This window comes from Schistocerca piceifrons, chromosome 1, assembly GCF_021461385.2.
Source record: "Schistocerca piceifrons isolate TAMUIC-IGC-003096 chromosome 1, iqSchPice1.1, whole genome shotgun sequence".
In the NCBI taxonomy this organism is placed as follows: Eukaryota; Metazoa; Arthropoda; class Insecta; order Orthoptera; family Acrididae; genus Schistocerca; species Schistocerca piceifrons.
In genome coordinates, this window is record NC_060138.1 from 677652102 (window position 1) to 677677551 (window position 25450).

Here is a 25450-nt window from a genome sequence, read left to right on the forward strand (position 1 = left end):
TCTTCTCCCCCCCCCCCCTCTCTCTCTCTCTCTCTCTCTCTCTCTCTCTCTCTCTCTCTCTCTCTCTCTCTCTCTCTCTCTCTCTCGCCCCCCCTCCCTCTCCCCCCCTCCCCCTTCCTGTTTCCTCTTGCATCAGTAATATGCTCTTCAAATTTGACATCCTTCAAGCAGTGGGTCTCTGTCTCCCCTGTTTTGAAACTGGAACTTTAGTTATTGACACCTTATACTTTGATTTTCAAAATAACTTTCATGTTGTTGACTATTGTATTTCTGTTACAAATGAAAAACAATAATATATGAAATGAACATAATATCAATGACCCAGAAGTTGTTGAATATATGCCTCGCTGTGATAGATTGCCAGTGTGTCATAGAACTAATAAAGAGATGGAAAAAGATAGTGATTCTTCATGCTTGTAATTGCCATTAAGATATTCCTATGTTCATTAGGGTAATTAATGACATTTGTCTGTCTACATATGGTATAGGCATTTTTAGTATATGAGACCTTCACAGCCAAATAAGCTTATGATAAGACTGCTCAAAAACAAACAGAAATTGATGAAATCCTTGGAATGGGGAAACAAAGCTGGAAATGTTGGTACAGATGAACAGTACCAGAACATTAAAAACAAAAATAACTGTAACTGTAGCCATAATATATGTCCTTGTACATTTTTGTTGACAAATTTTTTTAAATATAATTAAGTCACCTCATGAGATTTTCTGGGGCCCTTTAGAGGCATCACAAATGTTTTAGATCCTCTGATTGGGTGGGCAATACAAGTGCAACATTTGTAGGCAGACACAAATATTGTGCTGTTCAGACTGTAGTGAGATGAAATATGAATGAGGGACATGAAACTAAAGGGAATTTTCAGTGTTGTTGTTGTCGTCCTCAGTTTGAAGACTATAGACTCAGCACTGCATATTACTGTATCCTGTGTGAAGACGCTTCAGCTCTATCTACTGCAACCTACACTCATTTGAACCTACTTGCTGCAATCAAGTCCAGCCTACATTTGTCCCACCTTACAGTTCTTTCCATTACCAAATTAACTATTCGTTGGTGCCTCAGGATGTGTTCTATCAACCTATCCTTCATTCAAGCTGTTCCATGAGGCTGTTTACTCCCCAGTTTGGTGCATTACCTCTTCATTAGCTACTCAATCTACTCATCTTATCCTCGGAATCATTCTTTAAACACTATATTTCAAAAGCTTTTATTCTTCTCTTGGGTATATTGTTTATCATCCATAAGGCCATTCCCAAGATAAAGATTTTCAGAATAAGCTTCCTAGAACTTAAATTCAAACCGATTATTAGCACTGATTAAATTTATCGGGCAAGTCCTCCTTTAATTACATCACCCTAGTCCATGTTCTACTATTTTCTTCCTCTCTTCCTTTCCCCACTTTTGAATCAACTGCAGAGCTACATGGCATATATACTTGTACAGCTGCTGATGGCTTTGTGCCTATCAATGATAACACATTTAATTCTTGATAGTTAACCCACATTTCTGTTTTCTGGTACATACTACCTCAGTTTGATTTTGTGTTGATAACCTGTTACTCATCTGACCAGAAATCCATTTCTTCCTGCCACCACACTTCATTAATTCACACTATGTTCCTATATCACTTTCTCTTTTCAAGTTCTGTAACCTTCCTACACAGTTAAGGGCACTAACACTACATTCTAGAATGCCAGATTTTTTATTTCTTCTTTATGTAGTTCAATAAAGCTTAACCTCTATAAGTGGATTAACAATTGCTGGAATAGCTTTGACAGCTGGGATAGAGAAATTACACAACAAATTTAAGGGTTAAGCAATATATAAAAGGTAATCAAACTTTAATGGTTTTGGGAATCTTTTGTAATGAAGCCAAAGAAGATAGAAATGTTAGTAATGCATGTTAGAGGAATGAATTAATAAAAGCAGGAATGTGAAAGACTCTTAAAACAGTTGGCTCAATACAGAACTAATGTAGCACATAGAATGTGTATAAGAGCAGCACAGAAGTTGGCAATTAAAGGTATAAACTGCAGTATTACTTTGAGAAGCATCTGAAAGATAGAAGGGAAGATAAGAAAAGAATACATTAAAAGACCTTCGAGAAGTGTCCCTGTTTCATTGTCCAGAAGAAGACATCTAATTCGTAACGTAACCTAAAGAAAGTATTACAACTGAATCATTTTCTAGAGTGACAACTTAACTGAAGTCCAAATCAGTCAATAGTTCATATTTTACAATATCACATTATACAGGGTGTTACAAAAAGGTACGGCCAAACTTTCAGGAAACATTCCTCACACACAAAGAAAAAAAATATGTTATGTGGACATGTGTCCAGAAACGCTTACTTTCCATGTTACAGCTCATTTTATTACTTCTCTTCAAATCACATTAATCATGGAATGGAAACACACAGCAATAGAAAGTACCAGCGTGACTTCAAACACTTTGTTACAGGAAATGTTCAAAATGTCCTCCGTTAGTGAGGATACGTGCATCCACCCTCCGTCGCATGGAATCCCTGATGCGCTGATGCAGCCCTGGAGAATGGCGTATTGTATCACAGCCGTCCACAATACGAGCACGAAGAGTCTCTACATTTGGTACCGGGGTTGCGTAGACAAGAGCTTTCAAATGCCGCCATAAATGAAAGTCAAGAGGGTTGAGGTCAGGAGAGCGTGGAGGCCATGGAATTGGTCCGCCTCTACCAATCCATCGGTCTGTTGTTGAGAAGCGTACGAACACTTCGACTGAAATGTGCAGGAGCTCCATTGTGCATGAACCACATGTTGTGTCGTACTTGTAAAGGCACATGTTCTAGCAGCACAGGTAGAGTATCCCGTATGACATCACCAACAATGCCTGCCCAAACGTTCACAGAAAATCTGTGTTGATGACGGGGTTGCACACTTGTGTGCGGATTCTCGTCAGCCCACACATGTTGATTGTGAAAATTTACAATTTGATCACGTTGGAATGAAGCCTCATCCGTAAAGAGAACATTTGCACTGAAATGAGGATTGACACATTGTTGGATGAACCATTCGCAGAAGTGTACCCGTGGAGGCCAATCAGCTGCTGATAGTGCCTGCACACGCTGTATGTGGTACTGAAACAACTGGTTCTCCTGTAGCACTCTCCATACCGTGACGTGGTCAACGTTACCTTGTACAGCAGCAATTTCTCTGACGCTGACATTAGGGTTATCGTCAACTGCACGAAGAATTGCCTCATCCATTGCAGGTGTCCTCGTTGTTCTAGGTCTTCCCCAGTCACGAGTCATACACTGGAATGTTCCGTGCTCCCTAAGACGCCGATCAATTGCTTCGAACGTCTTCCTGTCAGGACACCTTCGTTCTGGAAATATGTCTCAATACAAACGTACCTTGCCACGGCTATTGCCCCGTGCTAATCCACACATCATATGGGCATCTGCCGACTCTGCATTTGTAAACATTGTACTGACTGCAAAACCACATTCGTCATGAACACTAATCTGTTGATGCTACGTACTGATGTGCTTGATGCTAGTACTGTGGAGCAATGAGTCGCATGTCAACACAAGCACCGAAGTCAACAGTACCTTCCTTCAATTGGGCCAACTGGCGGTGAATCGAGGAGGTACAGTACATACTGACGAAACTAAAATGAGCTCTAACATGGAAATTAAGCGTTTCCGGACACATGTCCACATAACATCTTTTCTTTATTTGTGTGTGAGGAATGTTTCCTGAAAGTTTGGCCGTACCTTTTTGTAACACCCTGTATATCATGAGATCACAATATTTCGTTCATATTCAATTGAAATTTAGTCCATGTAAAAAGATTTTGAAATTAACAAAAAAACTATTTGAAATGTTTAATGCTCTGTATCTTGATCTCATATTTCAGTTAAGTTGTTGTTCCAGAGAAAACCTTAACTGCTGTCTATGCTTTAACCAATCCAATTCACATTTTAATGATTTTCTTAGCAGTTTTAAAAATACTTTACCTGCACCATATGTTAGTTCAGGGGCCATTGTTCTGTGCTGCAAATTTATTATTTTTCTGTATTTTGCATGTAAATAATTTCCATTATATTATTCACTAACCTTACTCAGCTCATTCAATATTAACTAGGAACATTGTAAACATTAAATACCATGAGGTATGACACATCTTGTCCAGCATTGTGGTAATAAATTATATAGTGTAAAGTTTATTAAAATCCCTACACTAGTTCCTGAGGTTAACTTACATGTACAGGCAGAATAATGCAGTGCAGGTAGTTTAATTGCCATTTATAGGACATAGCTTACAGCCTCTTCTGAGTATAAAATATAATAATACTACATTACTGTTCAGTTTCTTACTATATGACCTATTTTGTTGGTTATCAAACCACTGATGAAAGGCAGGTAGGCTAATTTTTTTTTTCCTGGTCCATTCATTGCATATTGTCAACTGCATTGACCAGCCACAATAGCTATTCTTTAACAAGTTCTCTGTATACTAAACTTCATTTTGTAATTGTTTCTTACTGGAAATGATTATAGTTCTGTATATTAACATAAAAAATACAGTTATCTTATAATGAAAGTAAGTGGACACAATGTTATATAAATACAAATCACAGTGCTTCCTTTTTCAGTAAACAGAGTAATTGCATGATCATTTGTTCTCAACTTAACGAGGATATTTGGAAATACACCTCCTCATTTTCCTTTAAATATACAGAATGACCACTAATTCATGAAATAATGTAGGTGGAGAGAGAAAAATTGACACACATGCCTGAAATGACACAGGATTTTATTAAAATCAAAAGTGAGTGCAAAAACTGGCCAATATATGGCACTGGATGGCAACACACCAGTGACATCACATGAGAATTGTGTATAATATGAGCTGTAGTGAGAGGAGGAGTCAGCTCATCTCTAGCTGGCTCTGCTGGAAGGTGGGTGGCACTCCACCCCATATTGCTACATGTGTGAAAGACCTCTCGTGCATATTGTTTGGTGAGGATGGCATGCTGAGCCATTTCATTCATCATGCTCGGCCTCCCAGGTCCCCAGGAGTTACTCCATGTGATTATTGGTGGTGGGGTTACCTGACGTCGCAAGTCTACTCCTCTCGACTGTGAGTGGCATGTCAATGGTAGATCTAGGTGTCCTGCACACGGTGAACGGAGACTAGGGAGGACTCGGGGTGTTCCACTGCCCCCCCCCCCCCCCCCAACCAATATGTTTGAGGTCTTGTCTTTTACTGTAACTGAAACTGAGCCAATGGGACTCACTTCACCTGTTTTGGGGAAACTTGTTTTGTCCAGTGTCAGGAGGAGACAAACACAAAAGGGTAGGCAGCTCAAATGTATGGAAAAGATTGTACCTCATAGGGAAATGGTAGCAAGAGAAAGGAAAGGACTCCAGTTGCGCTCAGTGTGTATGCCTGGGGGCCTCATTCAGCATGTTGAGGAGGCTATCTGGCAGCCATTGAGGGAACAGGGTGCAACTGACTGCAGATTGTGATGCGCATTGGAACAAATGATGCCTGTTGTCCGAGCTCAGAGGCGATTCATGGGTCATTCCAGTGACTGGCAGAGAAGGTTGAGAAGACCAGCCTTGTGTGTGGAGTTTCAACAAAGCTCACAATTTTGCAGCATTGTCCCCAGAACTAATGGTGGAAATTTCATTCTGAGTGTAGTGGAAGGACTGAATCAGAGACATCAGTGGTTCTGCGACAAGCTAGGCTGTGCCTTCCTGGACTTTGGCTAGAGGGTTAACTGTAAGGTTACCCGAAATAGGTCAGGTGTGCACTACACATCAGAGGCTGCTACTCAAGTAGCTGACTGTTTGGAGGGGGGGGGGGGGGGGGGGGGGGCACACACAATGTGACTCTTCAACCAATCCAGATGACAATAGCTGAAGGAAACCCGAAGTATCAGTGTAAGACCAAAAGAAATGCTTCCCACAGGTGAGAGTATTAAAATCTAACTAGTTAACTACTGAAGCATTCGCAATAAAATGAACAGCAGTGTCCTCACATTATATTAGGTACGGAAAGCCGGTTGAAACCTGAAATTGATAGCAGTGATATTGGCACAGAAGAAGCAGAGTAGCACAGACACCATGGTGTAGGGGTAATGATACTAGACTGTTGCATGGAGGGTTGTGAGTTCAAAACTCACCTGAATTGTAAAATTTTAATTTCTATATTCGGTTTGAGTACATTCTAGAAGGATCCAAACATGTCAATAATCATTGTACTGGAATGTCCTGTAACTGTATATATACCATATGTGTTCTGACTGGAGGCAGTTTGCTCCGTGCTCTTGTATGTGCAAGTGCTGAATAAACCTTCGTTAAGTGACGTTAGTGTTCGTCATTCATCTAATTACATCTTCTTCTATGTGACATTAGTCTGGTGGAGGAGCTTGGTATTGGGACTTGAGATAGCGCACATTATCGACGACACAGTGGCTCCTATCAGACCTTGACAGAGCCGCCGTGTACGTGGCGAGAAACCCGAGTTTGAGCCATATTCAACAGATCGCGCTCTATAGGAGACAGAAGAAGAGTAGGATGTTACAATGACAGCAGTTGTGTGCCACTACGTGAGACATCCTTCCGGGTTCTCTGGTGACAATGGCCAAGATGAGCGTATAGCCAAATTTAACAAATGGGATGACACTGTGTGTTTGGCTAATGTATTTTTCTAGTTGGAGGGCACGGCCAAGCAGTGGTATGAGAACAGCGAGGGGAAGTTCACAAGCTGGGAAGTATTCCAGGTGGAACTATGTGAGTATTTCGGCGACACACAATGACAGAAGTGGAAGGCTGAAGATTAATTAAAGTGCAGGGCACAGCGTCCAGGAGAAACTACAGCATCCTACATTCATGACGTCTTGGAGCTGTGTAAAATAGTGGATCCTAGAATGAAGGAGGAAGATAAGGTTGCACATCTCACGAAGGGTGTTGCTGAGAACATGCATCAATCCCTACTCCTGAAGGAGGTTTTGAGAGCAGACTCCTTCATAAAATGGTGCCAGTATATCGAGACAGGAGAAAATATAAAAATGCAGTAAGTGAAACAGGCAAAAAGGAATACAAACGTCTCAAAAATGAGATCGACAGGAAGTGCAAAATGGCTAAGCAGGGATGGCTAGAGGACAGATGTAAGGATGTAGAGGCCTATCTCACTAGGGGTAAGATAGATACCGCCTACAGGAAAATTAAAGAGACCTTTGGAGATAAGAGAACGACTTGTATGAATATCAAGAGCTCAGATGGAAACCCAGTTCTAAGCAAAGAAGGGAAAGCAGAAAGGTGGAAGGAGTATATAGAGGGTCTATACAAGGGCGATGTACTTGAGGACAATATTATGGAAATGGAAGAGGATGTAGATGAAGATGAAATGGGAGATATGATACTGCGTGAAGAGTTTGACAGAGCACTGAAAGACCTGAGTCGAAACAAGGCCCCCGGAGTAGACAATATTCCATTGGAACTACTGACGGCCTTGGGAGAGCCAGTTCTGACAAAACTCTACCATCTGGTGAGCAAGGTGTATGAAACAGGTGAAATACCCTCCGACTTCAAGAAGAATATAATAATTCCAATCCCAAAGAAAGCAGGTGTTGACAGATGTGAAAATTACCGAACTATCAGCTTAATAAGTCACAGCTGCAAAATACTAACACGAATTCTTTACAGACGAATGGAAAAACTAGTAGAAGCCAACCTCGGGGAAGATCAGTTTGGATTCCGTAGAAACACTGGAACACGTGAGGCAATACTGACCTTACGACTTATCTTAGAAGAAAGATTAAGGAAAGGCAAATCTACGTTTCTAGCATTTGTAGACTTAGAGAAAGCTTTTGACAATGTTGACTGGAATACTCTCTTTCAAATTCTAAAGGTGGCCGGGGTAAAATACAGGGAGCGAAAGGCTATTTACAATTTGTACAGAAACCAGATGGCAGTTATAAGAGTCGAGGGACATGAAAGGGAAGCAGTGGTTGGGAAGGGAGTAAGACAGGGTTGTAGCCTGTCCCCGATGTTGTTCAATCTGTATATTGAGCAAGCAGTAAAGGAAACAAAAGAAAAATTCGGAGTAGGTATTAAAATTCATGGAGAAGAAATAAAAGCTTTGAGGTTTGCCGATGACATTGTAATTCTGTCAGAGACAGCAAAGGACTTGGAAGAGCAGTTGAATGGAATGGACAGTGTCTTGAAAGGAGGATATAAGATGAACATCAACAAAAGCAAAACAAGGATAATGGAATGTAGTCTAATTAAGTCGGGTGATGCTGAGGGAATTAGATTAGGAAATGAGGCACTTAAAGTAGTAAAGGAGTTTTGCTATTTGGGGAGCAAAATAACTGATGATGGTCGAAGTAGAGAGGATATAAAATGTAGGCTGGCAATGGCAAGGAAAGCGTTTCTGAAGAAGAGAAATTTGTTAACATCCAGTATTGATTTAAGTGTCAGGAAGTCATTTCTGAAAGTATTCGTATGGAGTGTAGCCATGTATGGAAGTGAAACATGGACGATAAATAGTTTGGACAAGAAGAGAATAGAAGCTTTCGAAATGTGGTGCTACAGAAGAATGCTGAAGATTAGATGGGTAGATCACATAACTAATGAGGGAGTATTGAATAGGATTGGGGAGAAGAGAAGTTTGTGGCACAACTTGACCAGAAGAAGGGATCGGTTGGTAGGACATGTTCTGAGGCATCAAGGGATCACCAATTTAGTATTGGAGGGCAGCGTGGAGGGTAAAAATCGTAGGGGGAGACCAAGAGATGAATACACTAAGCAGATTCAGAAGGATGTAGGTTGCAGTAGGTACTGGGAGATGAAAAAGCTTGCACAGGATAGAGTAGCATGGAGAGCTGCATCAAACCAGTCTCAGGACTGAAGACCACAACAACAACAACATATCGAGACAATGCATCAAAAAAAAAATTAAATGCAACAATTTTGAACGGCTTCCAAATGTTGTATTGATGTCTGTGATAGATGAAAAAACTGATTTCATAAGTGTTCTTTGTCAGATAGTGAGATAGGAAATTCAGAAGGCACTTGGACTGCACAGTGAGAAAAAAACTTAGAAGCTTCAAGTGGTCATAAGGGAGGGAGTTGAACAGATATTAACCCAATCTCTCGTCCTTCATTTCCCTTTAAAACGGTGGAGCCCCAGGTGATGTTATGTTTCTACAATGCCACATGAGGAACCTGTTTGGGCACCAAGGAAGACTAATGTCTGGAGGACCCAGGATAACCAACCAGTATGTTTCCACTGTGGATAACCAGGACATGTGGTGCAACATTGTTGAGAAAGGTGGCAGATATTTGATGATGCCTGTGCCAGAAGACAGCAGGCCACTGATCTTAGCCAACGCCAACTCCGGGACGACAAAGATGGACAAGATGATGTGGGTGCTGGACAACGTAGGTCACCATTGCTGCAAGCTAGCCGCTGGAGAGGATGCTCCCCAACATGCCGAACAAGATCTCCATCGCCGCAACCTGGAAAACTAAAGGGTGCGACCTTCCTTGGAGGTGAGGCTGCTGAAGAGAGAAATCCTCTGCCGCCGATCGCTACAAAAAAGATAGGAAACTATGTCGATATCCTCATGGATGGCCGACCAGCCCAAGCTCTTGTGGACTCTGGAGCATAATATTCAGTCATTTCGGAGAAGTACCGTCGCCAGTTGCAGAAAACTGTATTCGTTGACTACAAAACATCTCTGCTGAAGGTGGCTAATGGGAAATATGTAAAACCTACAGGAAGATGAGTCATTCGTGTGGGTATCAGTGGCCATACACAGCCCTTAGAATTCATTGTCTTGCAAGAGTGTAGTCATGACGTCATTCTTGGATGGGACTTTTTGAAAGCTTCTCAGGCAATTATAGATTGTGTTCGCTTGAAGATTATGCTAGACGAGATGAGATACTGTGGACAGGAAGATGCACATCTGAGTGTGTGGGGACTGTGTGCTGGATGAAGTGATCATTCCTGCAGCCAGCACTAGATAGGTAACTGTCATGTGTTATGCCATGCATCAACCCATGGATCTTGTAGTGGAATGTAAGAGAAGCATACAACTGAAGAATAATTTCGACATTCCAGCCTCTGTTGCCTTGTTTAAGATCAGATTCGGTGAATTGTGGATAGTTAACTGTCGCCGAGAACCGCAGAGCCTTGCAAGACGCATGTGCATAGCGAACGCTGAGCCATTAATTGCAGAACAGCTGAGCATCATAGGAACTTCCCATGCCGAGTCTGTGGGCAAAATTAGCACTACCACTACGAGACAAGATCTTCTATCTCGACTATCACTAGATCTCACTAAGGAACAACAGAAGAAGCTACTTGCCATTCTTAAAGAGTTCTCTGAATGCTTCAATCCACAGGTGAAGAGCAAATTAAACGAATCAACAGTGAAGCACCGGATTAGTACTGGAGACCATCAACCAATAAGCCAGAGGGCATACTGTGTGTCAGCAACAGAACGTCGAATAATTCATGATGTGGTAGAGAAAGTGATGAATAATGACGTCATTCAGCCTTCGCAGAGCCCATGGTCATCACCAGTGGTTCTTGTCAGGAAAAAGGATGGCATTTGGCACTTTTGTGCTGATTACAGGAAGCTTAATAAGATAACTAAAAAGGACGTTTACCCTCCTCCACAAATTGACGATACACTAGATTGTCTGAAGGGGGCTAAGTTTTCCTCAACCATGGACATGTACTCAGGATACTGGCAAATCGAAGTAGATGAGGCTGATCGTGAGAAAACTGCATTCATCACCCCTGAGGGGCTGTATGAATTTAAGGTAATGCCGTTTGGTTTGTGTAATGCACCAGCAACTTTGAACGGAAGATGGATAATCTTGTAAGTCACCTGAAGTGGATGATATGTCTTTGTTATTTAGATGACATTATAGTGTTCTCAGAGGCATTTGATGAACACATAAAAAGACTGAGGGCCATTCTTAAGTGTCTCCAACAAGACAGACTGAAACTTAATCCAAGAAAGTGGCTCTTTGGAGCAAAAGAAATCAAAATACTCTGACACCTTGTGTCAAATGAATGTGTGCGGCCAGACCCAGAAAAGGTGAGATCTATAATGGAATTTCCTATTCCTAAAAGTATTAGAGATGTGAGAAGCTTCCTCAGATTGTGTTCTTATTACTGTCATTTTACCAAAGATTTTTGTATCAAAGCCAGGCACTCCAAGAGTTGCTAAAAGACGATGCTAAATTTATCTGGGGTGGTGCTCAGCAAGATTCTTTTGGGGGAAATTTAAGTGTAAATCGAAAGGTTAGGGAAATGGGAAATAGAGGTTGTGTTTTTGTCACAGTAGGCAAACTCAAATCCACTGAGACAGAAATTGAAGCAGTATGTGAGATTGTTTGGCCAAAACTCAGTATCAGCGGCGAGCATAAAATGAAAATTGTATCTTTCTATTGCCCATGAGACTCATCTCGTTAGGTAACTGAAAGCTTTAGAAAAAACCTCAATTCACTTGTATATAAGTTCCCCAATCATACTGTAATCATTGGTGGAGGCTTTAAACATCCAACAATCAATTGGGAAAATTACAGTTTTGTTAGTGATGGGCATAAGACATCCTGTGGAACTTTACTAAATGCTGAAAACTACCTAGAACAGGTAGTTATCAATATCACTCATGATGGAAATATGTTGGATCTAATGGTAACAAATAGACCTGACCTTGTTGAGGATGTCCACATCGAAACTGGTATCAATGAGCATGGCATGTTTGTGGCAACATTGATTACCAATGTAAAAAGAACAACTAAAACAAGCAGAAAGCTATATATGTTGAGGAAACTAGACAAAATATCATTATTGTCTATCTCAATGAGAAACTTGAAACTGCATCATAGGGTAGGAGCGTGTAGAGGAACTGTGGCTCAATTTTAAAAGAATAGTTGACCATGCACCGGATATATATGTACCCAGTAGAACAGCTCATAATGGGAGGGAACCTCGAAGGTATATATTCACTGTAAAGAAACTTCTAAAGAAACAGATTACTGTGTAATAGGTGTAAAACGAAGCATAGGACTGTAGATAAATGCTGAATGAAACACATTTGGCTGTCAAGAGGGCAATGTGTGATGCCTTCAATGACTACCATAGAAGAATATTGTCAAATGACATTTCACAAGATCCAAAGAGATTCTGTTCACATGTAACGCCTTTTAATGGCACCAAATGTAGTGTCCAGTACTTCGTCACTAAGACAGGAACTGAAATTGAGGGTAGCAAAACAAAATCTGAAATGCTTAACTCCATTTTCATATGTTCCTTTACAAAGGAAGACCCAAGAGAATTACCCCAATTTAATCATCGTACCACTGAAAAGATGAATGGAATAAGTATTAGTATCAGTGGTGTTGAGAAACGCTCAAATCTTTAAAACAGAACAAAGCTCCAGGGCCCAATGGAATCCCTGTGAGATTGTGTACTGAATTTGTGGGTGAGTTAGCCCCCTCTTCTAACTATAATCTGTTGTAGATCCCTCGATCGAAAAACTGTAATCAATTCTTGGAAAAAGGCAAAGGTCACATCCATCTACAAGAAAGATAGTATAAGTGATCCACAAAACTGCTGTCCAATATCCTTTGACACCAGTTTGTTAGATAATCTTAGAACCTATTCTGAGCTCTAACATACTGAGATATCTTGAACGGCTCTGATGAAGGACATTTCCTGAAATTTTATCAATATGCCTGTCAGTTTCTCAACATCTCAGTTTTGCAGCAAGTGACACTTTGTCTATTCTCTTCACCAGGTGTGTAGTAATTTGCATGACTGATCCTTGCATTGTTTTGTAGTCCATGACATAGTCGGTAATAGTTTTACAAACACAAAATTAAAAAGTTTTCCAGATTTATGACCATGTTGTAAAGTTATATAGAGCAGCATCAGTGTTAAAACCCACTGAAACGATGTGATGATGCAGCCTTGTATCCATACATGTTTCATTAAAAATAACAAGGGCTGCAAAAGCCAATATTCATAAACATTAAGTTGTGTGTCAGGACATGCAGCCAAAATTGCTAACCACAAAAAGTTTGGCATTAGTGTTTGTGGCCATACTGTAAACAGTTTTTCTCATGATTATCAGTTTAATTTTTCCAGAGCTTCCTGGGTGCATTCCTTCCTTCCTTCCTTCCTTCCTTGTCCCAATATCCACCAGTTCCAGTTCAGGAGTGCTATGGAAATTCACAATTTTTACGGAGAATTAACCATACTTGTATGTAGGCTATTATTACACTGGGATTTCCATTCCCAATGGCATTTTAAAGCTACTGTCACTGCTCCTCTCTGGGGAGGAATCTGTGTATCTCTTCCATCTGTTTCTAGTGTACATTGCACTTTCAAATGTGACAGTTTTTCAGTGTGTTGGTGCTTCATATAACTGGGGTGGTACATTGGAACCAGGCCTCTATTTACTGTATTTTACGTACTATAAGATACACCTTTCTCTTTTAAAAATTGCCTCCAAAATTCATGTGCTTCTTATACTCAAAATTAATACAGTTCCTGCCAGTCTTAAAAATGTCCATATATTCTATGCGGAAGGAAAACTCACTCTATATGGCACTGGTAGCAGAAGTGCACCTATGCAATGAACATGAGTTTCAAGGGTTCACAAGCTTGGTAACACTGTCTCCCTCATGCCCTGCAATCACAAACCCAGAACACTGTGTAGCCATTGCAGTCTACAGTGCCAGTGAACCTGAATTGAAAGTGATTTGTGTTATCAGTAACAGTACATCATTGCTGTTAGTAGCTACTTTCATAATGGAAAAAATAAAAGTTATTCATATTATGAAGGCTATACATGGAATAACATGGAAACAGAGCAACTGAGTGGCATTTTGGTCCTCCACATACAGGAAAAGCCATTCGCAATTGGCGGGCTAGTAAAGAAGAACTGGGGGAGAAAAAAAAATGAGAAAAATTAAAGGTGCAAATAGAGGACTGAATGTAAAATGGACAAAACTAGATGATGACGTACTGAAATGAATTCTAGGACACCGTCAAAATGGCACTGGAATTAATACAAAAATGATTCAAATACATGCTCATAAGCTAGCTCTAGAAGTGGAACTTAAGACTTTAAGGGTGGTGTTGGTTGGTGCTACAGGTTTATGAAGCGTCATGTACTTAGCATGTGAACCAGAACCAAAAGATCTCAGAAAATACCAAAAGAGTATGAAGAGAAAATATTATCTTTCCATCACTTTATTATTCAGTGTGGAACTAAAGCAAATATGGCCAAAATTCCTCTGACATGTGATGGGCAGATTAACAGAACTGTTCCCATGAAAGGTGATAAAACTGTAACTAAAAAAACAAGTGGATAAGAAAAAATGCACTATGCTGTTGTACTTTCATGTTGTGCTGATGGTACTAAAGTTAATCCAATTATCATTTTCAAGCACAGAACAATGCCAAAACCCTCTGAAATACTGCCAGGCAATGTTGTTCACGCGCATGACAAGGGTTGGATGGACAAGGCTGGTATGGAATTATGGATTAACAGAGTGCGGGAGAGGAAGCAAGGTATTTTATTCAAGAAGAGTTCTGTTCTTTTGCTAGATCATTTTAGTGGCCATTTGAAAAATTTTGTGAAATAGAAATTGAGACAGGGAAATACAGAGCTTGCTGTTATTCTGGGAGGAGATAACTTCACAACTGCAACCTCTTGATGTCTTGAAAAATAAACTGTTTAAAGTGTATATGAGAGAGGAATGGAACAAATTGATGATGGCTGAAACCCAACATGAATTCACATTGAAGAGAGCTTTGAAATGACCTACAATCAAACAGTTGTGTCAGTGAATAAAACATTTGTGGTCTAGAGTGAGAGAAGACATTGTTAAATATTTCAAAGTAATGCTCTTGATGCCAATGAAGACCATCTTATATGTGAAGAGGACATTGATGAAGAAGAAATAGTTCTCAGGGATTTTAAAGGTCAGTTCAGCTTTATACATTAAGAATTTCTTTTTAGTCTGGCTTTGTAGTTTGATAATAAAAATGGTATAATATTACTTTAAAAAATAACTTAAAAATTAAGGAGCATCTTCTAGTCCATAAGATCAGTACCTGTAAAACAGTCCAATAACTACTTCCAGGCTAGCCAGTACACCAGTCCCCATCATTAATCCATGAAGCAGATTGGACCTGGGACCAGCTTGACTCCTGTGTTGCAGAAACACACATTTTAACATGCTTATTTATTCAGGAGCTTGTTTTCCACCTAGCTGTTAGTTTGATAGGTAAGGTGGTTAACAGGTTTTGATATCTAAGATTTTATTCTGGTACTTATTGTGACTTTCATGACTGATAATACTTTGTGGGTGCTCAAAATGCCAAATTGAACTACGATTCAGTTTACACACTAAAATGTTATAAGAAAACCTGTCTGGATAGCTGAGTGTGTTAGAGTACCACATTATCAGAATGTCGATCAAATTTGCCCTGTGGTTTAACAAGTGTGCTGGTCAGCCTGAATGTGGTTTTGAGGTGGCTTTCCACAGCCACCTAGGTAGACACTGTAATGGTTCCTATGTCTCACTTCCTATGGATAATGTACAAACACTTGGTACCACAGTGTCGTATTTTACCATGCAATTTCACTGTAGATGGACATTAGAGGTACACAGATTCATCTCTAGGTAAGAACTGGCAGTAACTCTAAATTGCCTTTGGGAGTGGCTACCCCATCATAATAATAACCCATAATAATAACCTGTATATGGCTGTGGTTTGTTCTTCATGAAATAGAAGTAACATACTGGTCCCAATATGGCACTGGCTGGATAAAAGGGCATCACACAAGAAGGAAGTATTAAAAGAAATTTTGTATCACATTGACCATAAAGCTCCTTCACCGATTGTTTTCAATAACAGCCATAAACATAAACATCATGGAACAGTTCTATTTAGCTCAATGTATTATATGAATTTAGATGTCTTCAATTATTAAAAAATGCTGACAGACTCGAGTAAAGCACATTTCATTTTACATAATTTTGAATTGATGAAAATAGGAAATAGTGTTGAAATTGAGGAAATTGTTGTTACACCCAACACCAATTTAACTCATCAAGTGAAAAAATTCTTTTTTTCAGCTGAAACGCCGCCAACTTCAGCTGCGGACACAGTATGAAGGTATACCTCCTGGTTTGGTGCTATTAAACCTGTTGTACAAAGGTTGTCAGGACTGTGTGAAACCTCCTACCACAGAAGGCGATGTAAGTGAAGCATTGCTCATAATCATGGCTTTTATATTGCTTATGTCTTTAAATGAGAGATTATTTTCATTTTGCTCCAGTCTTGAAAGTTTCTTAAACAAGTTTCGTCTGTTGTATAGTAAAGACAAAAATTTGCTGAATCTCAATTCTTTTCCCTTGCATTTGAGTTGATCAACTTCCTTAGTTGAAAATCTTTTTCCAAGAAGACTAGAGCAAAAATAAATGTGTCAAATATCAGCATTGTTACAACATCCACAGCACTTAATAGTAAGGGAAGTGGAAGTTTATTGTCTCTTAACATACAATTTCAAGTCATTGACTTAAATGTACAGGAGACTCAACAAAACATAAAAACTGGTTTACAGTTTTCCTTATAATACCAGTAACATAATATACAGTACTGAATAATTACTTAATTAAGCAATTAATAGTTTTTCTTCAGAAGTAACAAAGTTTTAAGATTAACAGTCCTAAGTTCTTGCTCTCTCCTGCTCAAATTTTCAGGTTGTCATTTATGATTCTTCTACTGAATAGTAACATTTCTGTAGTAGTTTCTCATATAAGGATTTTTTTCAGTGTTTCTAAATTTATGCTGAGCAATGCTCTTCCGTTCACTTTGTTAGAAATTTTCATACACATATAATGTGGTGTTTGAGCATAAATTTTTAAATAGTGGGTTGGCAGCATAAAATTATTTTGATTTCTGGTGTTGTAATCATGCTGAAAATGATTTGCTACAAATAAATCAGAGTTACTGTGTAAAGATAATCATCTCATATATGTATAGTCAGGAAACACATAGTATACTCAGATTTTTTAGGAGTGGGTGATATGATTTTCTTCGCCCTACATTGTGCATATTTCTAATGATGGTTTTCTGAAGTTTTAGTATTTGACACATATAGTTTGACGTATCCCAAAATACAATTCCATACCTTATTACTGACTCAAAGTAGCTGTGATATACTACTTTTCTTATGCCCATACTGGTAGCATTGTGCAGTATTCTCATTGTATAAGCTAGGCTATTTAATTTATTTGCAAGGTACTGTATGTGTGACCCCATGATAGATTTATATCTAGTTGCATTCCCATGAATTTCACACAGCTAGCTTCCTGCAAAACCTGGTTTCTGTGACTGATTTGAATATCATTTAATTTTGCTTGTTTTGTTTTAAATTGCATTCACTGAGTCTTTTCCTTGTTTAATTTTAACCCATTTAAATCAAACCAGGTATCTAAGTTTTCTAAAGTATTTAATACAGTTTGTGGAATTTCATCTGTAATGTTACTTTCAATGATTAAAGATGTGTCATCTGCAAATAAAATTCAATGACACTCGATATTAAGTAGCAGATCATTTATGTAAAACAAAAACAGAATGGGACCTAAGACAGAACCTTGGGGTACTCCTTGTGATGAAATGGTTGTCCAATTATTTTAGAGACTGTTTTTAACACTTTTGTTGGCATCCCATCCCATCCTGCTGATGTTTTACTTTTTGGTGACAGTATCACATTTTCTGTATCTTTTACTGTAGTTTTTGTAAATGTACTCAAAAATTCACCATGAGGTTGCTCACCATTGAAGAAATTGACTGCATCTAGATACTCTGCTACATTGACATTAGATTCGTTTACATTTATAAAGAATTCATTAAACAATTTAAAAATTTGAGCAAGATTTACAATAGTTTTATCCTCTATCTTGATTTCAGAAATATCATGGCCTCTACCTGTGGCACCTGTTTCAGCTTTGATCACTGACCATAATGCCTTTGATTTGTTTTCACTTTCCAATATAACTCTATTATTTGCCAGTTCTTTGGCTGCCTTTACAACTTTTTTTAAAAATATTTTTGTAATCTTTTACATAGGTAACAAAATCAGGACTTTTATTATGTTTTTGTTCCCTATGTAGCCATCTTTTTCTTGCACTCGAGATTTTTATTCCTTCAGTAATCCACTTTACTTTATTTCCTACTTTTTCATGATGCACAGTAAGGGGGAAAGTTTCATTAAAAACGAGCAGGAATTTTTACAAGAAAGTAGCAAAATTTTCAGAGCATGAAATACTATGATCTATAGACCACTCCACTTTATTTAATCTACATTCAAATAAGTTTATATTTTCTTTGCTGAACTGGCGTTTGGTGTAGGTTTTTTTCGAGCAAGGTTCTATTGTTTTTGGTAAGTTCTATTGTTTTTGCTAACTCAATAAACAGAGTACAATGATTAGAAAGTCCTAAATCTAAACAAAACTAATTTGCCTCATTATAAGTGTAATTGGTTAAAATATTAGTGTAATTGGTTAAAATATTATCTATACATGTTGCAGACACTTCGTTTACATGAGTGAAATCAGTTAAATTTGCACTGAAACCCGATGTTTGAATCATATCAATGAATTTTGTTGAGTTATTGGCTTCACTGGCTAGATCTTTGTTGAAATCAGTGGTTATTATGACACTCTTCTTGGTTTCTTTTTGAAGTTTTTGCAATAGACGCAGGAATTTCGACAAAAAATGTTTCATTATTTCTGCACCCGGAATTCTGTGCACAGATAAAATTACAATATTTTGCCCTAATTCTACGCAGCAACATTCAAATATACATTCTTCACTAAGGGAATCAAAATCGAGTCTTGCTTTATATTCCATAGATCTTTCCACTAGTATGCATGATCCGCCTCAAGTTAAATTACTTCTACAAAAGCTGCTGGCAACATAAAAATTATCAAGGTTATTTAACATTTTGATACTATCCTTTGTAAGCCACTGTTCATTCAAGCATACAATCTTGATATTTGGTATTTCTGACAAAATGATTTGCAAGTCATTAATTTTTGTTTCTCTGCCATCTGTGTAATTTGAACTTAACCCATTTATGTTCAAGTGCATTACTAACGTATTGTTACTTTATTGAATATTCCTAATGGCATCTGGTTTGAAACTTCATTATCAATTTTTACACCCCCATCTTTGCATACTAGTTTCCCTTGTTAAGTATGTTCTTACATATATCACCATATATATTGCTGAATGTTGCTGATCCTAGCCTGTTCAGATGCAGTCCATCTTGTCCCAGACATTTATCACTAATAAATTTGTTCGAATCCACGAAAACTACACCAAGTCTGTTGCACTGTTCTCTGATGCGATTGTTTATCCTCTCTATGTATTTATCACTTACCGATCTTCTGAACAGGATACTACTAATAATGAGTGTCTTAATAATCTATATTACTAAGCAAGTGACTGGGGGTTTGGTAACACTGTTCCAGTTGAGGTTGCATATCCAGTGGCTCCTAGGTGTAATAGTTACTTGATTTCAGTATGTCCTGTGATTACTGGCCAAATTTAAAAATTTAAGTTACTATCATGCTATCATAACTAACCCATTAAAAAGTATACTCTTATGTTAAAGGTTTAATACAGTAAGACAAATACTACAGTTAGAACCCATGTATGTGCCTTGAGCAACATAGGAAATCACCCCGAGTGTATTCAACCAATATTTGAGAACAAGGGCTTTTAGTGATTTCCAACGAATTTAAACTAAATTTCAAACCTTTGAGGGAATAGGATATAGTTGTTGGTAAACAATTAGAATTCTCTCAGATACAGATTTATTAGCACTTCGCTTCTACACAGATACAAGTCCAGAGGCTAACTGCCGTTAGCGGCCAAACATCCTCCCCAAAGCCCTCTCCTCAAAGATAGCACACTTATACACTGAACAAATATCAATATTTATGGTGCTCTATGCCACACCTTTATCAATTTTTTCTGGCTGATATTCACCATGATGAAAGGAGAAAATATGTTGCTTACTACATTTTCAGTGTTCTTGCAGTAAAACTTCAGCATTAGGTGTGACATTTTAATTTATTACTTCTTTAACACTAACTCTATTTACAACAGTTTTGCAGGCTGCCCAGTCTATATTCATTCAGTGTTTTATTAATGAAAGCACATTAAGCATGACTGGATACCTTTCCTAAACTAACCTTACTGTCATGCATAACATCAAATACATCTTGATGCATTAATTCATTTTTAATCGGACACTTGATGTTGTCCAATACACGGAAGCCTGATTCTTTAAAGAATCGAGGAAATACTCGTTAACTAATGTTAATGAAAAAAGTAGTGTGTTAATGTGGAAAGGAGGAGTACGACGACGAAGCGAAAAAAGTTGGTAAATTACATGGTTTTTCTAACTGTCTTTATCCCCATGTTGCATGTAGTGAAGCAGCCCAAATCAGTGTTTTTAAAATTGATGAACAACTATTTTTATGGGCTGATATTCTCTTTTGTTTTGCTCATAAATATTTTATGACAAGTGTGAATCACTGTGACAAAATTCTTCGTATCTGTTCCATTTCCAAATTGTTAGTTTTTGATACTTTGGTCACTATTATTGTTTTCTACATTTAAAGGACATTTGGAATTTGTCTAGAGAGCTGTAATATGAAATTTGCGTGTTAATGTTAGTTTATTACTTGACCCTTCTCTTACAGACGGATTGCTTACTTTTTGTGCTGACTACTGCTGGACGAGACCTGGACCAAGAACTCCCACAACAATTGCAGCAGCTCCTTGCTAAAATTAGAGACACTTTCCTCACAGCAGCTGCTACTCCCCTCATTAAAAAGCACCTCCTGCAGTTGATTGAGCTTCACGCATCACGGTGGCAGTTACCTGCATCAGCTGTTATGTATTACACCACACCACAGTACAGTCGTTCAGCAGCTACCTAATTTTTAATAACCCACTACTCTGAAATCTCTCTGAATTGTGGAGTGCTGTATTTTCAAAAGTTTCCATGATTCTGCAAAGTTGAACTGTACCTTGATAATATTTATTGTAGAATAATTAATGTGATCTAGGTCAGATGTGAAATTGATGCTTGCAAATTTGAAAGAAAACATTTCAAGTTATTTAATGTTAAAGCTTTAAAGATGCAATTATTGATGGCTTCTATAACATTGTGGGGCTCCACGTCACCTAAAGAAAGGTATATACTGTATAAAATGACAATACTAAATATCTTTTAATGTTATATTTTGATTAGTGTAATCATATTAGAATGACTGCAGGATTCCACTGTTATTGAAAAATCAAAAGTGGTGATGTTTAATGAATAAGGGATTACTTGATTTGTCAAAGAGGTTGTTAGGCAGTATGTGGTGAAATATGATGACAGTAGCAACCTCTTAGCTATAATAAGCTGCATTCATTTTGCCATAGCTTGCAGTCAAGAATCTTGGCCTCTTACACTACACTTCAGGGAACCGATGAAAGATTATGTTCTTTTTGTGAATTGTGTTACACAAGTAACTTAGTTTGAGAAATTGTGTTGTATCAAATATGTCAGCACTTCAAGACATCATTGAATGAAATAATAACATTGCTTGTTTTGGTACAACACTGCCAATTCTTGTGTTGGATTCCACTACGTCATAGGATACATCGAAATGTCCAGATATATATGTGATGCGTAATTCAAACAGATAAACAATAGAGCAGAATGGCAAGTAATATTTCTACCTGAATTTGAAACTAATTTAGTGGAAGTCCTTTGCTAATTCATAATGTGTATACATATCTGTTAAAACAAGAACATTGAGTGTTATGGTGTATTAATTAAATGTAGTATGTGTGTTACTCATGACATGTTTTTCATGTTACAAAGGAGTTTATTTTCCTCTGGTAAATCATATATTTCATATTGGTAACCAAACATTGCGAACTTGTATACTCATTCTGAAGTCCCTGTTCCTATTTACACTGTTTTACAGCCTACATACTAGTATATATGTCGCTCGATTCAATTAGACGGACAGACCATAACTCATTATACCATATGGCCAGAAAAACATATGATAACAGCAGCAGTTGTTGCAAAATACTTAACAGTTTGCTAATTTTGGATGAAAGTTGTAGATTTCATTGTCCAGTAATTTAAATGGTGCTTTTATACAACTTATAACCAAAGAGGCTCTTAATGAAGTGGTGCTGTTTATTATTATTTTGGATTGAATCTGTAAATAAAACATTCAGTCATTGCCCTGTCTGAAACACGTGTTTCAGATCACTTCACAATATCTAAGCAGTATAACTTTAGAATTTTCCATTTCTTGTTTGTGTTTGTGCATTTTGAGTTAACTTGTCTGTTGGTAGATGAACACACAAAGTACTTGTGTTAAGTTTAGTTTCATGTTGATGTGCTCTTTTGTTAATTTCACATTTTGTTGTTATGTCGTCATTAATATATTTATTTTCTAAAGTTTGGATTATTGATACAGTAGAATATGGCTCATCACTTAGGTGTTGTACTTAAGTTTCATGCAGCCATTCTGTATAAATTCCAAAGCAAGTTAATAAAATGCAGAGTTGAGACAGCAAAATTTGATTATATATAAAATATTTAAAAAAGAAGTACTTTGTATATATGTGTTTTGTTATAAGATATACTTCATGTTTTGTACACTAGAAGATGTTACTTTCTTTACTCATTCCTCATATATCATCTTTTTTCTGGATGTGCCTTAGGAAGAAATCAGGGTTTCTTAACTAAATACTGAAATACATAAATATGTAACATTTTCTACTTTGTGAAATATCTAGTCTTATTGTTATACTACATTTGTATTTCTAATAAATGAGACAATTGAGATTTGATAATTGTATTTTCTCTTCTTTCTTACTTTGTATGTGCAACACTCTTTCTTCATGGTGTGAAACAGTGTGCCACAGAGATTCAGTGATAGATTCCCTTTTTTAGCACAGCTGTTAAAAAGTTTATAGATTTCATTCTCACAGCTCTGACCTACAGAGGGTAATAAATAAGAATGAATACTTAACATGGAAGTGAAATAACTAGGCTAATCATAAAATTGACTGAGTGGGGCACTGACCAACTGAAATTAGTGAGTTATTCTGTGCATTGAATAAAAGTGAATTCAAAGACTGCATTATAATATTAACTTTATTGAAAAGTACAAGTGTACTTTACAGCCATGTTTTTCTGCATAAAATGACTGAAAATATTTTTAAAAATTTACCTCAAAAATAAAATAATGTTGTTGGGCCAAATGAAACTGCCATGTATGTTTATCCATAACAAGTTTTACTTACAGCAAAGAAGCCAAATGCAAATACTGTAGAAGGTAATTCTATGAAATTCTCTTCAGATTTGCACATGCTTCGTATCTCCTCCCATCCCTTCTGTTTTTATATACTGTATGTTATTTTATAAAACAGCCAAAAAAGAGCAGATGAAGCCTTTGTAAATGATCACATAGTATACCAAACATATGGTACAGAAAGCACTTGGTGAAATATAAACCGTTCAGAGACTAAAGGTAACAATTCACTGAATAATTGAGGTGCTGTGCTGAGTCAGTGACAGGCCCGTAAACAAGACAAGTTGTTGCTAGCTTTTGGTCAAATCCTTCTTCATACCTCTAATGATTTAAAGCCCTGCAGGATGATTTGTCCAAAAACTAGCAACATTTTCAGTCTCATTTATGTACCTTTAGACAACTCAGGATCTTGGCTATTTGATGAGTATATGTCTTTACTCCTTAGCTAATTTATACTAGAGAAACTAAAATACTTAAAACTACTTAGATCTTGTAGTGAAATGAAGGTTCCTTCTCTATTCATTTATTTATATCAAATATCATCATTGCAGATATTAACAAGTTTTTGTGCAGTTTATTTATTCATTTTGCATAGCCACCATTGCAAATCTGGCTTTTTTTTTTGGTTTAGGGCACAAAACAGCCTGGACCATTTTCCATACTTGTGATTTACAGGTTAATAGTAAATAAATTACAAAATTAATGAAAACTAAAGAAAAAGAACAAAAGTCATCTTCAGAAAAGAGAGCTCACCATCTGTCAGAGAGCAGTATCCAGTGTGAAAGGAAGTAAGGAGTACATCATATCACCTTAGTGACTGACTTAGTGACTGTTATACAGTTGAGCAGGTTTGCTTACTGACCATAACTTGCTCCTCTTTTCCAGCCAGTCTTCCTCCCAATGGTGCATCCCTGTGTTTTAACATGAAGGTCATTGAATTGGGTTTCTGAATTTGTCAAATTATTGCCCTGAATTTCTACATGCTATAATGGAATATCAACACTTTTGCCAGCTGCTGCACATAAGGTGATAGGCCTGGATGGGTTGAACTATTTTTTGCTGCAGAGTACATAAACTGGATGGCTGAAATGCAGGCAGGTAGTTGGAGCGGATAAATTTTGTACCTCAAAAAATCTCAACAGCTCCAGTGTCCTGCAGGTCATAGGTATCATTGCATCATAAATGGTCAATTTGTTCACTAAATGGAACTTGAGATGACTGAGAAAAGGCATAAAATCTCCTGTGTAAGGTGCCATATGATCACGATTATTAGAAGTTAATTCAAAAGTGCAGTTGGAAGTATTCTCCCTCCTACACCAATTTAAATCTAATACAATCCTGGCCTTCTTAAAAATTTGATGCAGCAGCTGCAACCCCATTTGGTGGGTACTGACAAGGAAATTGTCATGTATGACATTTCAAGCCTTTCAAGAACTTTTTTTCACTGTAAAAGTACATTAATCAAAATTGTGTTCTAAAACACATTGGGGAGTATTTTAAAAGTTACTAGTGATACCCAATATTGCTGCATGCAGAATTATTTATACATTCTTTCTTTCCTAATGTTCATAACAAGTAAAGATAGCACAATCCTGACTATTGGTCAGATTGGACTTGATACACACATATATATATATATAATGTTGTTACAATTCTCATAACAGTTTTTACATTCATCACATTTTCCCCACAGTCTCTCTTGTTTATTTCTTACAGTACATTGTTTTGGAGTACTGAAAACATTTTCTTTACACCAAATACTCTTAACAGATAAAGACTAATGCATCAAAGCACTTTACAGTATGTAGATCATAAAACATGAATAACTGAAAACCAACAAATGGTTCATGTTCAAGATGTATGTTGTTGAAAGATGTGAAGTGACATATCTACTGGAAATTATATTCTCTGAGAATGTCCTGAAAAGTGCATAATGTATATTTCAGTCATTGAATAATGCTGGTTGTTCCCTATGTAACCACCTTTTTCTTGTCCT

The 25450-nt window shown here is 37.5% G+C and overlaps 1 protein-coding gene across 2 annotated transcripts in view; it reads left to right on the top strand.

Moving 5' to 3' along the window:
* LOC124709133 overlaps positions 1 to 22990 on the top strand; it is a 490737-nt gene extending 467747 nt beyond the window's left edge. For both annotated transcript variants that reach the window (XM_047240800.1, XM_047240809.1), the window contains 2 exons: positions 16183 to 16305; positions 20827 to 22990. In XM_047240800.1, coding sequence (XP_047096756.1) covers positions 16183 to 16305; positions 20827 to 21066 — 363 coding nt within the window. In that variant the 3' untranslated portion in view covers positions 21067 to 22990. The remainder of the gene's footprint in view (positions 1 to 16182; positions 16306 to 20826) is intronic.
* Positions 22991 to 25450: the final 2460 nt, after the last annotated feature.